This window comes from Ascaphus truei, chromosome 4 (genome assembly GCF_040206685.1).
Source record: "Ascaphus truei isolate aAscTru1 chromosome 4, aAscTru1.hap1, whole genome shotgun sequence".
In the NCBI taxonomy this organism is placed as follows: domain Eukaryota; kingdom Metazoa; phylum Chordata; class Amphibia; order Anura; family Ascaphidae; genus Ascaphus; species Ascaphus truei.
In genome coordinates this window covers 325,389,602-325,407,679 of record NC_134486.1, presented here as the reverse complement: position 1 = coordinate 325,407,679, position 18,078 = coordinate 325,389,602, and the positions used below count along the sequence as shown (strand labels likewise).

Here is an 18,078-nt window from a genome sequence, read left to right as displayed (position 1 = left end):
CTTTTTTTTTCCACAAAAAAGTTTTTATTGGGTTATGGTACAGATCGAACATTGTTTAACAACACATTGTCTTCCCTCAGTGTGCACAATCCCAAATTTTCCGTGTTTTCCCGCTCCGAACTATTAAAGACATACCGGGCAAACCAACTGACAGACGAGATGAACAGCACAAACAATTGGGGGGGGGGGGTGGGGTAAGGGAGGAGGGAGGAGGAGAAAAAGGGGGGGGGGAGAGGCCGCACAGGGAATACCAAGCATCCCTGTCCTCTTTCGTACTCATACCATTCCAGCGCAGACCCATCCTAATTAGCGCGACTTCCTTTGACTGTCATCCCTACCTGTACCCCGTCTGATTACTGTCAGTACCGTTACTTCGGAGGAGAATGCATCTCAATCTATCAGAGCAGTATGGTGGCGGCATCCACCCCGGGGATGTCTGAGTGGTCTAGAAACGGGCCCCAGACTTTTAGGAAGTTTGTGCCGGTGTCATTGACCATACTCGTCAACTGCTCCATCCGGCAAATATACCAAATTCTGTTCCGAATTTTCGTAATTGTGGGTAAATCTGGTAGCTTCCACAATGCTGCAATTTCGCTCCTCATGACTGTTGCAAAATGTGCAATTAATTTCTGTGCTGGTCTGCCCAGCCCCCGGGTGCGCCTGCCCAGCAGGAACAGCCAGGGGTCTAGGGGGACCGCCATTCCGAGAAGTCTCTGTAGCCAATTTTGGATTTCCTCCCATAAAGGAGCCACTCTGGTGCAACCCCACAGCATGTGAAGTAAGTCTGCTTGTTCCCCACATTGTTTAGGGCACAATGGGGTAGTCTTTTACAAACTTTGCCAATCTCACTGGGGTAAGGTACCACCGCATTAGGACCTTATATGCATTCTCCTTCAAAGTAGTGCATATGGAGCTTTTAGCTGCTGCCAGTACTATTGTGGTCCAGTCCTGATCATCTATCGTCTCCCCTAAGTCCGCTTCCCACTTGTTCCTATAGCTAAGTTTGGTGTCGTCGTCAGTTCCAGGACAGACCACCTCTCTGTAAATCCTAAACGTAAGTCCCGTGGTGTCCTTTCCTCTTGAACACAGCTGCTCAAAATTTGTACGCCGGGGGCGCTTTGGGATTTTTGTGTAGAAAGCTCTTCTCTGGAGGTATCTAAAGAATTCAGAGTTTGGCATCTCTGTTTCTGATTTAATTTGGTCAAAGGATTTTATTGATTGGCATCCCTCCAGATGCAGTAGCCTCGTGAGGCCCTTTGTTTTCCATGTGGCTAGGTTCTTACTCAACAGGCCCAGAGCGAAATCAGGGTTCCCCACAAACGGGGTCATGAAGGTGTGCTGGGTAGTAAGGGCACACCTATATCTGGTGTTCTCCCAAGTTGCCAACGAGCTACTCAGTGCGGCCAGCGGCTCTCCCATGGTCCTCTGGACCTTTTTTGGTAGCCAAATTAGATCTTGTAGATCTACGGGGGCGCAGCATGCTTTTTCCAACTCCACCCATCTACGCAAGCCAGGGTGCATATGCCACTGAATAATTTGGGTTAATTGGGCCGCTCTGAAATACGATATCAAGCAAGGTACCGCCATGCCTCCTCGAACTGTGGGTCTGATTAAAATACTAGATTTAGGGGCCTATGCAGAGAGCAGCGCTTTTTAAAATTGGAGAGGGGAATAAAAAGTAGGTTTAATGGAGATTTTTATTCTCCATATGCAGAAATGGGCGAAATCCGCTATTTTTAGCATTACTGCATGTGGAGAATTGTAAATGAGGAGATGCGCGCAGCTGAAAGGGAAAAAAAAAAATCGCGCATTTTGTTTTATTTTCCCTATAGCCGGCGAGCTCCTGCTTCTTGCCAACTTTAGTTGGCGGAGAAAATTGAAGAAAATCGCGCCAAAAACAGCCGCTAGATGGCGAGCGCGCCTTTCTGAATTCGGATATTTTTCAGAATGGCGAGATGTAGTTTCTCACCAGCCGCGCGGCTAGATTTTCAAATAGACAAAAAAAATGGCGCTTTTTTCCTACCTCGCCACTTTCAGCTGTTTTTTGCGCGATTTTCTCCGGAAAATCGCGAGAATTTAAATAACGCTGCTCTCTGCATGAGGCCCTTATGCATGGTGTTTTGTTACCCCAAACGAATTTCACCATGGAGGACTGTAAGCGGAGGATGTCATCCCTGGCCACTTGTATCGGGAGGGTCTGGAAAAGATACAAGATTCTGGGAATAAAAATTCATCTTGAGGCTCTGGATCCTGTCGATCCATGAAATTGCGTAGCCCGACCAAGTCCTGAGATCCTCCTTCAGAGTCCTTATAAGTTTGGGGTAATTGGCTTTATATAGGCGTTATAATCTTTGGTGATGTTAACCCCTAGGTATTTTATGGAGGAGGCTTGCCATTTGAAGTTAAAATTTAGATCAATTAGTTTTTCGGTGACCTTTGGCAGGTTTATATTTAACACTTCTGATTTAGTTTGGTTGATCTTGAATCCCAAGATCTTGTTAAATTCGCCCAGCAGACTGAAGACATTCGGCAGGGAAGTAAGGGGCTTTGATAACATTAGGATAATATCATCCGCATACAGGGCCACTTTATGTGACTGCTCATTGATTTGTATTCCTGTTATATCGGGGCTATTACAAATATGTGCCGCTAAGGGCTCTATACATAATGCGAAGATAAGTGGGGACAGGGACATCCCTGCCTGGTGCCACTTCTTATCGGGAATTCTTCCGACGGGAAGCCCTAGTGTCTGACCCTCGCCCTCGGTTCCCGATAAAGAGCCAGAATGGCGCCCAACATTCTCCCCCCTATGCCGAACTCCCCAAGCGTCTCTTTAAGGTAGGGCCAGTCAATTCGGTCAAAGGCCTTCTCGGCGTCCAGACTCAGTGCCATAGACGGGATATGTTTCCGTTGTGCCAAATCAATTAAGTCTATGATCCGTCTAGTATTGTCTGCCGCCTGCCTCCCGCATATGAACCATACTTGATCGGGGTGGACCAGCTTTGGCATAACTGTGTTTAGGCGGTTAGCCAACAATTTGGAAAAAATTTTGGTGTCCGAGTTGATAAGGGATATCGGACGGTAGCTTTTGCAATCAGCTGGATCCTTCCCGGGTGTGGGGATCACTGATATAGATGCTTGGAGCATTTGGCCAGGTATAGGGGCACCTTCTAGGAATGAATTAAACAGTTTCACCAGGTGAGGCACTAGAATTTTTCGGATTTTTTTGTAGTTTAGATTAGAGAAGCCATCCGGGCCTGGGGCTTTGGATGGCTTCAGTGATTTGATTACCTCGTTAATTTCCTCACCTGAAAAATCTTCCTGTAGTGCATCCCTTTCTTTCCTGCCCAGTCTGGGTAGTTTTGCTCCCTTTAAGAATGTCCTCAGCTGCGTATGAGTGTTCTCACAATGGGAGACCTTTGCCCCATCGTAGAGGGTCTCATAATAGGTTTTAAATTCTTCCACGATTTGTTTGGGATCAGAAGTGAGGTCACCTGTTTTTGTTCGAATTGCCTGGATGTGAAAGTTACGATTAATGTTCTTAAGTTTATTGGCAAGTGAGGTATCTGGCTTGTTCGCTTTTTCATAAAATTTACGCCTGGACCAGGTCATCTCCTTTTCAGCTTGGGAGGACATCAGTAAATTTAGTTTCATTTTAGTATCAAGCCAGGCGTGCAAGGTCTGTGCTAGTTTGTTGTTTTTATGGAGGGCAGATAGGGCTGTCAATTCAGATTGTAGAATCTTAATCCTACGTTCCCTTTCTTTTTTCCGCCTACTCGCTATCCCTATGAGCTCACCTCATTGAGTCGCCTTATGGGCCTCCCATAGAGTGGACTGAGACGTCATGCTACCAACATTCTCATTGAAATATTCCCTGATTTTATCCCCTACTTGTTTTTCAATCTCGGGGATTTTTATTAGTAACTCATTGAGTTTCCATGTCGCTCCTGGTCTGTCTAGTCTAAGGTCAGTGCACCGCAGCTCTACAGGTGCATGATCAGACAAAGAAATATCATGGATTCCCGTATGGGAGATCTGCGAAACCATTCTGTTGGACACAAAGAGGTAGTCTATCCTGCTGTAGCGGTCGTGTGGGTGTGAGTAGAATGTGTATTCTTTGTCGCCGGGGTGCTGCTCGCGCCATATGTCCACTAATCTATTAGCTTTAAGGCCGCGGGCCCAAGCTGCTCTGATTTGTGGGTGTTTAGCCCCGCTTGGCGTGCATTTATCAGCCTGTGGGTCCAGCGTGAGGTTAAAGTCCCCTCCTAGTATTATACCGCCCTGCGCTTACCCTGTGTAGGGTCGTAAAGAATCTGTCCAAAAAGGTGTCAGCCCACTCGTTAGGAGCGTACACGTTTGCTAAGGTGAGAATTTGCCCTTGGACGACACCCACGACTATTATGAACCGACCATTTTTATCTCGTTTGGTGAGTTTAATGTCTAGCGCAAGGCGGTTATGTACCAGGATCGCGACCCCTCTTTTCTTTTTGTTAGCTGCCGCTGATACCCAGGTTTGGTACCTGGCGTCAATGTGTTTTGTGGAGTTAGATTTAGAGAAATGCGTCTCCTGTAGCAGGATGATGTCGGGGTCGTGTTTTCTGCAGTCCGTCATAGCTACTCGTCTTTTAAGGGGGCTATTGAATCCTTTCACGTTGTGTGAGATTACCGTGAAATCCCTACCCATCGGTGATGTCAGGATATTGCCCTGTGATGTAGGCTGGTGTGTCGACCGGAGTCCTCTGGGGCCTCTGGGTCCAGGGTGCTTCGCGTGCTCCTCTAGTCTGTGCGGGGGGGACACAAAGGGGTACAAACACAGGGAACAAAAAAAGAACAGTACAAAGACAAATAAAACCTTCGGTGAACCATTGGGACTGTCTTCCCAAGGTCACCTGAATTGCCCCTTCTGGGGGTCCGGCCTGGGCAAGTCTGCTTCTGGTCTTACTGATGCGCTCTTGGCCCGTAGTTGCTGTCCCAGTGGGGTCTTGCATGGGTCCCTTGGGGATTGCCCCCCAAGCACCCATGTGGAGTCCCATGACGACGGTGGGCGTGTAGCCACTTCCTCCCCCGCCCCCAACCCGCCAACATTATAAACGATTACAACCATCCTAAACGAAAATATGCACATAGTCCATGAAAAACTCAACTCAGCACACTTTTACGTTCGTGAGCCTTCCCCGGAAGAATCTCTAGGATCTTCGAGGGCAACAGTCACAGGGTCCTTATTACTTCCTCCCCTTGGTGGACGAAATAGTACCATGTCTCTTGGCCAGACCTTTACCCGGCCATCCTCGGCATGGATGCGGTAGGCCAGGAGGCCTTGACCTTTTCCGCGATCCACCACATGATGAATGGGGCGCTCCTTTTTGGGCTTAAAGGAGGCAATTTTCACTGAATCACTCGCAACACAGTCCTTGTCCCTAAGAACTTGGGAGGCTTCCCTTGGGAAGCGAGCACGTAGCAATGTCTCTGTTACATCCTGCAGTGGGTAAAGGGTTGATACCTTACCACTGCGGTGATTCATGGTGGCCAACAGGTCCTCGGGGACGCTGTCGGTTTCCACCTCGGCTGTCTTGGGACCTATCCCCGGCACTTCTGGGGCAGTCCACTCACTGTCTTGAAACTCGGGAGCATTGGATGCCAGTCCTGGGACCATTTGGGTTGGAGCGCACAGGCTCACACTCAGGTCAGGAGCCTTAGTTCGGGCCTTTTCCACGGCCGCCTCCATCGGAGCCTGTGGGGAGTAAGGAGGTTCCTCACCACTCCGCTGGTTTGCGATGGGTTCCTCTTCCTCTGGTCCCATCTCTGGATGTCCCTCCGACACACTGGGAGTCGCCACGGCTGGGAGCCTCTTCCGTGGCTCCGGCCGCACCAGCGCTTGCTGCCGAGGGATATCGAGGCGCAGCGGGTCCACATCAGGGTCCGTCGCTGATGCTTCAGCTTGACGTGTGTGGTCCGCCGGCTGGCGCATTACCACGGCTGGTTGGCTGCTGTCTTTTTTCTTCACCTGGATGATAGGCGGTGGGTACTGGTCCACTTGCCCCACTGGACAGCTATCTTCTAAGGGGGACACCTCCGCCAGGACGCGATGCTGAGTGGAGCCATTCGCCCTGGTGGCCAGACTTAAGGAGCTACCATGCTCCGCGGTCACCTGGAGGCTCACACCCGACACCCCTGGGGCAGTCAACTCGCCCTTGTCATTGTTAGGTACTGATCCCAAGCCTAGGACCGACGGTACCATCATCTTAGGCTGGACTGGCCATTGTAGGGCACATGGGCCCATATCAGGATTCACTGCAACTGAGGTAGTTGGTTCTTTATCTCCAGCTTCACTGGTGTGGTCCGCCGGCTGGCACATCACCACAGCTGGTTGTTGGTTGCTGGAATCACTATGAGGGGACGGGGGTAGAGACACCTTACCTGTGATTCCGGAATCTGCAGTTCAAGAATCTGCAGTCCTGAGTGTGGAACCGAATCTGGAACTGTGGTTAGGGCGCACGGACCCTCTGTAGCTGAGGATGGCTGGTTAGCCGCATCTTCCTCTGCGGGTTCCGTAGCACAACGCAGCACAGGTTTTAGGAACTTTAGGGTTTTTAGGCACACTTGAGACCTCAGGTCTCTTTGCCACCTGGGAAGTCACACTGGTTACACACACATCTTATACACCCCTCTTCATCCACCACAGCCACCCGGTATTCTATTGGTAGCCTAAAGTGGTTAAAGTCCATACCACCAGACAGATTCAAGTCCTTTTGTAGGCACGGGCACACAAGAAAGGATACTTTCCCTCCTTTTGATCGCCATACTCCATAAAACTGAGGGTGTGTTTCTCTGCATTCTGTACTGTCTTTAGTGGGAACAGCAGTTGCTGATTGCTGATCACTGTGCTTGCTCCCCCTGGTGGAATTTAAAGGAGGGGCACGCTCTATCACAGAGTGGTTCGGGCTCTGCACTGAGTCACTCACATTGCGGGGGCAGAGCTCTGGTTTTCCCGCCAGTCCTGTGCAGATTTTTGTAACACAATTTAGTGCAGGTTTGCAGTCAGCAGCACGTGTGCTCTCCTGATTTGGCGGGAGACGCCATTTTAGGTCTGACTCACTGGATGTTAATTTCACTAGGGCTCTCTGCGTATATTAGAGGGTAGCCTTCTGGTGGGGCCTCTGGGAAATATAAAATCATGGGTTCATTTTCCCGGCATATTTCCTGATCTGCCACTAACCATAGTCTACTCCACTGTTCAGTGGTATCGTACCTCTGCTCTATCCTTCTCAACCTTTGGTCTAGGCCCAGGAGTTCTCTTAGGGTCTCACAAATTTCCTTCAACTTCAACGCACTAGCGGGAACATTTCCTACTACTACCACATGCCGCGGAGATACTGTCATCCACCAAGCCCATTTGTGGATCTCATGGTTTGAGGGCACAGACATGGTCGGGACTTAACTGGCACAACTTGACACAAAAAAAATTGAATAGGGCACCCCAGGTCTATCTCAGCAGCGCCTCCAAATGTAACGGGTATTCCCCCCCACCCAATCGCATATATGGCATATGGAAGGGGAACCTCATTGGAGGCAACCTAAAAAACTAAAATGGTGAAAACTGGATGATACCGAACCAAAACAATAACATGCACAATTAAGACTACAGAACATTAATACAATGCATTTTTCATGTGTAGGGTATTCCCCCCACCCAATCGCATATATGGCATATGGAAGGGGAACCTATATGTTACCAGGTGGTGTGCAGTATACCTGTCAGGCTCACAGGAGGTCTGAGCCTCCGCTAGTGAGAACCTGGGGTAAATCCTCTGGAACGTTCTCAGTTTCAGCGCCTCCACCTGTGTAGGGTTCTAGGGATGTAGAAGGTTACCTACACAGGACCCACACATATTATAAGTACATACACGAGGATGTATATAACCAATTTATATATATGCAGGCAATACAACACTTATAACATACACTACTAACACTCCCCCTTGGGAGTAACTCTACAGTCACCGTATCCCCACACTGTGTCCACAGCCCAACCCCTTTGTCCCGTGGTCAGCGCTGCCACTATGTGTAATGATAGTATGTTAGGATACGTTGGTGCACTTATGGGGTACCTGCCGAGCGCTCCTGCACTCGGGCCTGCAATTGACTTCGCAAAGGATCTGTCGCTCGGTGATTCCGTCTGATTCTGTGGTTCCTTGCACGGGGTCTGCCAGGGGCGATCCCACCCTGGTGATAGTGTCTGTGGGCACGGACCTGAGCCCAAGTGTTCTCTTAGAGAGCGCACCGTCCGCTGTGTCCTTATATAACACTAGTGCTACTGTGACAGGGTCCCTAACCTAGGGCCTGTCCCTGTAGCACCACAAACTGGGGAGTGAGAACCTATCTGGGACCTAAGGGGTTACTGACCTGCTCCGTTCCCCTAGCCCTTCCCGGTCCTGACTCTAACTACTACCTAGCACCTGCAGTAACGCACTGCCACCTACTTGGTACTTGCAGCAAACGTGCTGCACAAACACACGATGCCTTCTTGTCATACCTCACAGCACTGACAGCCGTGACTCTGACAAGACAGCATATACGTACACCTAAGGGCAGGGTCCCTAACCAGGGGCCGTCCCTTGTTAATTACCCACTAACCTGGTGGGGAGTTGGGGCCTGTCTGGAACATGGGGGAACCTTACCTTGTACAGGAGCTTCACTCGCTCCCTGCACCCTTCCTTCCCCTTCCTGCTCCCAGCCCCAACTAACTAGCATGGGCTCAGCGCGCAAAATGTATCTATTCTCCCCCTGCATGGAGATCCTAAGCCCTATTGGCTCCCTGGCATCACGTGGGGTGTACAGAGGCTCATGGGACTCGTAATCCCTGCTCAGTGCCTTCCCTGGTAGGCTAGGGTTTCGTGGGCTATCTTCGCGCTTTCCTCGCGCATGCGCAACTCGTCCGGCGCCCGAGCACTCACTGCGCATGCGCGAACTCTGGCAATATGGCGCCACCCTTCACTCTGCAGCGGGAGCACCGGGAGCCCTCGCAACTCGATCGCGGCCCTGGCAACCTGCCGCGCGCGTCCCCGGCAACGCCCTTGAAGCCAAGTTCTCACCACTCCCACTCCTGTGATCGGCCGACGGGGCCGCCATTGGGCTCAGCGGCCCCCGCGATAGAGAGCAAGGTGAGAGGGGGCGAGACTGGCAGGGGGGACCTGGCTACACATGTTTAATGTTGGCATTGTGAATAGTTTACCAATTTAATCAGTTCAATGGAGTAACCATGCACAATGCCATTTTTTGTATCCAGCTCAAAGTATGATTTTATGAAATCTGCAAGTTATTATTATGAATATTACAGCTCAACCCCATTATAGCGCGATCCGCTAAAACGCGGATCCACTTATAACACGGGTGGGCGTGGCATCCGTTTTTTAAAAGCAAAATGTTAAGCTTTATTGCTAACTGACGGACGTACACGCACAATACTCCCCTGCACATCACATCGCACCCCCTTCCTGCACATCCCATCTCTTCCTGCATATCACCCCCCCCTGCCTGCACATCATAACCCCCTGCCTGCACATCATCCCAACCAGCCTGCACATCACCCCCCCTGCACATCACATCCCATACCCCCTACCCATCACATCACATCCCCCTGCCTACACATCACCCCCCTGCGCATCACATCCCATCCCCCCTCCCCATCACATCCCATCCCCCTGCCTGCACATCACCCCTCCAGCCTGTACATCACCCCCTGCACATCCCATCCCATCCTCCTACCCATCACATCACCCCTTCCCGCACATCACATCCCTCTGCCTGCACATCACCCCCCCAACCTGCACATCACATCCCCCTGCACATCACATCCCCCTGTCTGCACATAACCCCCCAGCCTGCACATTACCCCCCCCTGCACATCATATCACATCCCATCCTCCCGGCTAATCACATCCCTCATTCCTGCACATCACATCCCATCCCCCCTGCCCATTACATCCCCCCTTCCTGCACATCACATCCCCCTACCTGCACATCACAACCCCAGCCTGCACATCACATGCACATCACATCAACCCCTATGCACATCACATCCCACCCCCTTTGCCCATCACACACCCCCTTCCTGCACATCACATGCCCCTGCCTGCACATCACCCTCCCCAGCCTGCACATCACCCCCCTGCACATCACACCTCCCTGCCTGCAAATCACTCACCCAGCCTGAACATCACCCCTTCCTTCACATCACATCCCCCTGCCTGCACGTCACCCCCCCCTGCACATCCCACCCCATCCCCCCATGCCCATAACATCTCCCTTCACATCCCATCCCCCTTCCTGCACATCACTACACACACTCACACTCAGACACACACACACACCTTTCCCCCCTCCCTCCCTGTACCTCCACTAGGGGGGTGGAGAGAAAGGAGCTGGGTCCTGGCTGGGGGACTTACAGAGACAGCTGACATCACGGCCCAGACTCCGTGAGATCCTCCCCCATCTCTCCCCCCCCCTTGCAGACTCACAGATTCTTTGCACAGGACACAGATCAGCTGTGGATAAGTGCTGTGTGGGGCTGCCGCTACAACGCCGGCTTCAGGGAGAGCTGGGAGAGTTATCCCAGCTCTCCCCTTCCGGCGGATGCGGAATCCCTGATCGCGACAGCCATTTTTTTTAAAATCGCGATCCCGGTTATAACGCGGTATCAGGTGGACCCCGAGGACGGGGTTCCGCTGTATTATTATTGTCACTGTATTTTTATTTAGCGCCCACAATATAATTTACCATGTAAGCAGAAATTCCATAACTTACCCATGCCTCGTGCTGGACCCCTCTCCAATTCCCAATAAATACACAATGTAACTTCTTGGGAGAAAAAAAACAATCATAGCTTTATTTATAAACATCAATATGATAAATATAACATTTATCCCAACTAGAGACTCAGTCAGATTGCTCAGTTAACATCTATCCAGAGTTCAATCCTCAGCTTGTGTTCATTAAGCATTTCAGCACCCTAGGCCAAATGGCACAGAGCTCCCATACAGAAGGTCACCACCATTTTGGCCACCTAAGCCTGTAATGGTACCGCCTTGCCCAAATTATCTTATGGAGAGACACACCATTCTGACCACCTAAGCCTGGAATGGTACCGACTTCCCCAAGTGTCCATCTATGAAGTCTGAGACCTCCCCCAGGAGCCAATACAGGGGGGGAGCCAATACTGACTGAGTCCCCCCATAGTAAAAATGACTCTGCAATAACATCCCAAGCTGCAACATATACCGAGCAGTATCCCAACCCTGTTTAAAAAGCCCCCATTTCTTACTGCCTAAAGATAGGGCAGTGGGTGGGAAATTTGCTCCAATTGATCCCTGAAGAAGGAAAGACCCCTACCTTAAGAACCCTTTCTTAACTCCATCTCCCCCTTTCCCTCTGGCCTGACCTCACAGCTCCTTCGGGGATGAGACACTCAGCTTTAAGTCATGTTGCCCCTCCCTTTACAAGTCTAGGGCTTTCTTTATAGAAGTACTAGCTGAAAGTAACCAGCGTTGCTCAGGAATTCTAAGAAACCAGATTCACCCCTCCCCTCCATCTCTCTCTCCTCTCTCCTCTCTCCTCTCTCTCTTCTTCTCTTTCCTCTCTCTCTCCTCTCTCTCTCCTCTTCTCTCTCTGCTCTCCTCTTCTCTCTCCTCTTTTCTCTCTCTCTCTCTCTCTCTCTCTCCTCATTTCCCTCCTTCCCCTCATCTCTCTACCTCCCATCAGTTTCAATTAATACCTTATGATGTCTCCAATTCATTCTGCCTCTATCTCCTCCAGAATTCTTTCTTTCTCCTCACGTGCCAACGGACTTCCTCTCTTTCTTTGTCTGCTTTCTGTGTAAACTTAATTGCTATCTGACTCTCCCTATCAGCTCTCGGACTCTCCTTATCAGGCTATATTCATTATGATGTCACCAGTATGATGTCACATATTGTAGCCTACCAGGTACAACACCCAGTGGGTGACTTGCATGTCAGAAATTGTAATAACTCATAGAATTAAAAATTGAATGGGTCCGTCCAATTGTATCCAAACAGACAAAAACCTGCTCCTTTATCTCATGAACAATCATGCAAAATGTGGTTACAATATCTTAAGAGGTGTCCAAATGAATAGAGAAACAATAAGCAACTTTCCAAAATATATAGAAGTATATGTTATGAATTTTCTTAAATTTTAAGGTTTCTGGGGCAGGGTTTTTCTTACCTATTGTCTGATTTTATGTTTGTTGCACTTATTATATTCTAATTCCCTGTAATGCATGGTCTCTTTTGTAAAGCTCTACATACCCTGCTGACGATATGTAAATAAAAATACAGTATACATTAGTGTACCCAGCAATTAAAAACATATGCCGTATTGGCCCGAATATAGTACGGCCTTGCACATAATATGACCCTAACGTTTTGAAGGTGTTCTACATGAAAAATAAGGTGTTAGTCTACGCATACAATACGAGTACAGTTTTCGGAAATACATTTTTAGGAAAAAACATAGCACTATATTCGGGCCAATACAGTACATTTATATGGTGCACTATACCATTATAAATTTTTCTTCTGTACTGTATTCTGTAGGTTTCTTTATCATGGAGTAAGAACAAAGCACAGCCAGCAGAAAATGTGACTTTGACTGTTAGTGTAGGAGAATCTCGTTGTCTGGTGGGATTGCGTGTTATTGAGAAAAGTGCCAAATTACTAGGAGATGGAAACGATATAACTGCAAGTAGAGTAAGTATTTTTGTTCTTTTTTAGTCTAAATGAATAGATGTATGGTGTGTATCGTGTGAGCACTGCTCAGTACCATGGACGTCACTAGTCAAGCGAGTGGCCCGGTCCGCAGCTCAGACAGGAGATCGGGAAACGACTGCATGGCTGGCTGCCTGCGTTCTCCCTTTTCTCCCTTTTCTCCCTTTTCTCCCTTTGCTCTCATATATTGATATGTTCAGCCTCCTAACTGAGATTATAGCCGTGAGGTACAGTCAGGCTACTCTTTATAGGGACCCTCACTGCTTCCTTTTTCTCTCTCCGCGCTCATCTGTCATTTGTATCTATTGTCGGGTACATTACCAAGATTAGTCTAGCTCCAGGGTGGGCAACCCTGTTGCCATTCGCCACTTGTGGCGAATTGGCTGTAAAACTTTGGCGAACAGGGCCGCCGGGACACTCAACCTCCCCCCCTTTCCCCTTCCGTGGTAAGGAGCGCGCTCCAGCGGTGTGACGCGCTCCTCTCCCTCCAACACCCCAGCCCGCTCCAGCAGGCGCGTGATGCGCGCTCCCTCCCCTGCGAGGCCGCTCCATGATGCGCTCCCCCCCCCCGAGCACGCTCCAGCGTGACGCGCTGACGGCCGCCCGCCACCACTGCCGCCCGTCACCACTGCCCCCCGTCCGCCTGCCACCACTGCCCGCTCGCCACCACTGCTGCCCGCTGCTGCCGCCGCGATCTGGTATGCATTGGTGGGGGGTGGGGTGCTTTCAAGGGTGCTGGGGGAAATGAGGGGAGATGAAGGGTGCTGAGGGGAGATGAAGGGTGCTGAGGGGAGATGAAGGGCTGGATGTGTGTATGTGTGGCTCGTGGTGTGTATGTGTGGCTGTGTGTGTATGTGTGGCTGGGTGTGTGTGTGTGTATGTGTGGCTGGGTGTGTGCGTGTGCGTGTGCGTGTGCGTGGCTGGGCGTGTGCGTGTGTGTGTGGCTGGCTGGGCATGGCGTGTGCGTGTGGCTGGCTGGGCGTGTGTGTGGCTGGCTGGACGTGTGTGTGGCTGGCTGGGCGTGTGTGTGGCTGGCTGGACGTGTGTGTGGCTGGCTGGACGTGTGTGGCTGGCTGGACGTGTGTGGCTGGCTGGGTGTGTGTGTGGCTGGCTGGTTGTGTGTGTGTGGCTGGCTGGGCGTGTGTGTGTGGCTGCGTGCGGGCAGCTGGCAATGGCTGCTTGTATCTTTGTTATGTACCCAGTCACGTCCTGGCTGTGCCCCTGATCATGGATTTGGGAGGGAATGAGATGAGGGGTGTGTGCGTGTTTTCATCATTTGCGTCTGACGCAGTTGTTACTGAGTAGTCAAAGTGTTCATGTTTTCAATAAACTTGTTCAAACAATATGTGTTTTAAATTTTCACATGCGCAACATAATACCTAAATTCTTACATGGTGTGGCTATTTTCACATCTAATTCTAATGAAAAATTGGTTGCCCACCCCTGGTCTAGGTCCAATCAGCAACATTATGACTCCATATTAGCAGTTGCTTATCATTGGCTAAGATATCCATGAGCCATACTGATATTGGGCATTGCTCTTAATAATAATTTTTTTCTTCCAGGTGGAAAATGAATTTACGACTTTCAGTCAGGTATGGTTTGCACATGCCCATTTTAAAGGATAGTAATTAGTCTATATTCTATGGGCGTGTGTGTGTGGCTGCGTGCGGGCAGCTGGCAATGGCTGCTTGTATCTTTGTTATGTACCTAGTCACGTCCTGGCTGTGCCCCTGATCATGGATTTGGGAGGGAATGAGATGAGGGGGGTGAAATGAGATGATGGGGGTGGGGGGGACCGAGAATATATAAATAATATACCACCCCATCGACTGTGTGTGTGTGTGTTTTCATCATTTGCGTCTGATGCAGTTGTTACTGAGTAGTCAAAGTGTTCATGTTTTCAATAAACTTGTTCAAACAATGTGTGTTTTAAATTTTCGCATGCGCAACATAACACCTAAATTCTTACATGGTGTGGCTATTTTCACATCTAATTCGCCACACCTGTGGCTACATTGAAAAATTGGTTGCCCACCCCTGGTCTAGGTCCAATCAGCAACATTATGACTCCATATTAACAGTTGCTTATCATTGGTTAAGATATCCATGAGCCATACTGATATCGGGCATTGCTCTTAATAATACTTTTTTTCTTCCAGGTGGAAAATGAATTTACGACTTTCAGTCAGGTATGGTTTGCACATGCCCATTTTAAAGGATAGTAATTAGTCTATATTCTAGAGTAAAAACAAAAAAAGCAGCTTAAAGTAAAATCCATCTATATTTTATTATCTTTTGGCTTCTATAAATAAATTGTTTCCAATCTATTTCGGTCTGTGTTAAACTACAGTTTTAGTTAAAACACAGAACATTTATTTTTTTACTTTTCTTTTTGTTATTCTCTGGGGGGGGAGGGGAGTTACCATCTGCTCAGATTCAGGAACACTAAAATAATTCACTTGCTCAAATCTCCTTTCCCCCTTGTGTTCCACCCTCTTATCACAGCCTTCTCCTCAACTTAATCCCATGCTTTCTACTTCTCCAGCCACATCTGATGTATACTTCATTTCCCTTTAAACATGATCCTTTTATGCCTGGCTACAGATCATTTGGACCTGAAGTTATGCCACCCTTGTGCTAATGGTTCCAGGGCTTCCTACACGGTGACAACTGAACTTCCGCTTATCAAAATGTTTCCCACACCATTAAAAATAAGATGAGCATTATTAATTTGATACAGATTAATCAGGTTTGAGGGTGATTTCTGTCAATTTTACTAGCCAGTATGTCAAAATTATTTTATTTCAGGCCAAGCTTATTACCCTAGATAAAGCTAGCACTTTTTATAAACTGTTTTACATTCTCTCACTGCAATAGTACAAAGTTTCTAAACCTTTCCCCAAGCCGATCCGCAATGACTTAAACTAGCTCTACAGTTTTTATAACCATTTTTCATGTGCAGAGATGGTCAAACTGGTCCAAATCCGCTTTCCCCACCAAAATCCACCTGCGGATTGGGTACATAAAAATCAGGCTGGATTTTGAAAATGAGAAAATGTAGTAGTGTCTCCATATATATATATATATATATATATATATATATATATATATATATATTGTGACAAACGCCCCTCTTTTGTAGTGCTGACGTCTGTCTGGGTTCTTCCCGACACAGTCTTCTAGGGTTAATTATACAACAAACAGGATCATGCAAAGTATTATGCTGCTTAACTCAGGCTTCTGCCTGCTTTATTTTCATCCAATTAAGGTACTGCAGCTTTAACATGTGTAGGTTAGAGGTACTCAGATACTTTCATTCAGCAGTTCACACATTTCAGTGTTACAATATTTCCCACTCTGTTATTTCAAGAAATAAAACCAAAATCATATAAGCAAATCCTATCCCTTTCAGGGATCTAACTACACATCAGAATCAGTCTCTCTAACAGCTGCTGGCCAACTAAACTGGTTCCCCAGCTTAAACCAATGCTCTCTCATTTAGGGACACAAGATACAGCACAGTCTTTTAGCAACAGCAGTAATCATTTGTTTTGTCTTATCTGTTCGTGGGGTCCAGGCAAATCCTCTGGTACTGTCATACGTGGAGAGGCCGTCAACCTCGATACTGGATGCAGGAGAGTAGCGACACCCCCAGCCCCCAGGCTCTAAGGAGAGAGAGTGAAATGCAAAACCTCCCTGCTCTAAATACCTGTGCATGTGATTAGAAGAGCAGGTGAGGGAGAACTAGAGCCATTGTAATCTGTGGTCTGGATTTTCCATCCAGCTGCCTGAGTTAATGGGAAGCTGTGGAACGGATCATTAACTATTCCTGCACTTTCTGCTCTAAAATGGGGCAGAAAGCTGCCTAACATCTTTGGACTATGTCACATATCCCCCTCCCCAGCTCACACCTACTGGGGTGAGCGGCCATGGACCTCACTGGGGTGAGCGTCCTACCTGGAATACTTGAGCTAACTCCTCAGTACAACATTAAGTATTCACATGACACGAATATTAACTTTTTTTTTTTTCCCCGGCAATTATGGACAATAGTTTTTTTTTCATAAGAGACTATACTTGGCAAACATATTTTGTTGCTCTATATTAGGGAACTATTTTGAAAAATAAATGTCTAGCACACATTCTTACAACCCAGGATATGCTAAATATATTCAGAAAGCCAGACAATTTCTATTACCTCCCTGGGTTTTTCTACTCTAGAATATGAATCTCATATATTTACCAACAAAAAGGGCCTTCAACCCTGTATATTAATTTGTAGTTTAGCTACATTTTCAACACAGAGAACCAATATAACATTGTAATATTGACAAAATGCTTATTCTAGAGGCCTAATATACCTTAACTACAATAGCTTATTTGCATAGTTAAGTGTCCGTGACATAGTCCACACGTGTAATAACAAAAAAAAAATATCGGTCAATCCCCAAACACATTTTTTTTTCTCTTTGACTTCCAGTCCATTACGTTTCCTGACTTTATTTCATAGGCTGCTGCAGCCTGCAAATGACTGGACTGTTTCTTTAGCTTCTGACGGAACTCTGGGGCCGGATAGTCTTTGTCTTTATATTGTGGCCCAGAGTGGCGAGATCCGGAAAAATTCAAGGCCAGCGTTGACCTTCGTCGCTTTTGCTTTGCAACCTTTGAACCTTTATGGTACTTCTTACTGCCATGTATTTTCTCACGACCATCACTCTCAGAGATTTGGGATTTCCCCTCTGGGGCAATTATATGGTACTTAGAAGATGAAGCACTGATTACCTTGATGGGGCTCTCACTAACTCCGGCTGTACCCTGTGGCATTTTACCTTTGCAGCCAGCAGGCATGTAGTCTTGGGCCTCTCTTTCCTGAGGCCTACATTTATTCAGGCGGAAGTACCGCTGGATAACCAGTGACGCATTTCTCAGGGTTTGATAGCGAATCCTGTTCTGTGTCATCCTAGTCAGAGACTGGATCTTTATAGTTGCTCCTTTCATAATGAGGAACCTGTTTCGTACCATGCGGGCACGGTAGAATGATTGAAGAACACAGGCTGCTTTATTCCGGCGATTAAACTGACGAATTTTCATCCCTCTGTAGGCAGCCTGTAGGATGATAGTTGCGGCGCGTTTATGCCGATAATTTTCTCTTTCCCTTCTTCCTTGGATAAGAGCTTTGCAGTGCTTCTGAATTATTCTAATGCTTATCTCCTTTTTCAAAACGTTAAGTTCCTCCGCGAGAGAATTCTGTTTTGTGCATACATGTCGCAATTCTGTTCTCAGAGCGTCCATT

The 18,078-nt window shown here is 48.1% G+C and overlaps 1 protein-coding gene across 2 annotated transcripts in view; it reads left to right on the top strand.

The window, feature by feature from the left end:
• Nucleotides 1-18,078, top strand: part of LOC142493648 (CD109 antigen-like) — a 181,266-nt gene that overhangs the window by 101,077 nt on the left and 62,111 nt on the right. Inside the window, exons 15-17 of one of the 2 annotated variants that reach the window (XM_075598011.1) lie at nt 12,612-12,764; nt 14,348-14,377; nt 14,945-14,974. In XM_075598011.1, the coding sequence (XP_075454126.1) occupies nt 12,612-12,764; nt 14,348-14,377; nt 14,945-14,974 (213 nt within the window). The remainder of the gene's footprint in view (nt 1-12,611; nt 12,765-14,347; nt 14,378-14,944; nt 14,975-18,078) is intronic. The other variant, XM_075598012.1, reaches the window with a different exon arrangement.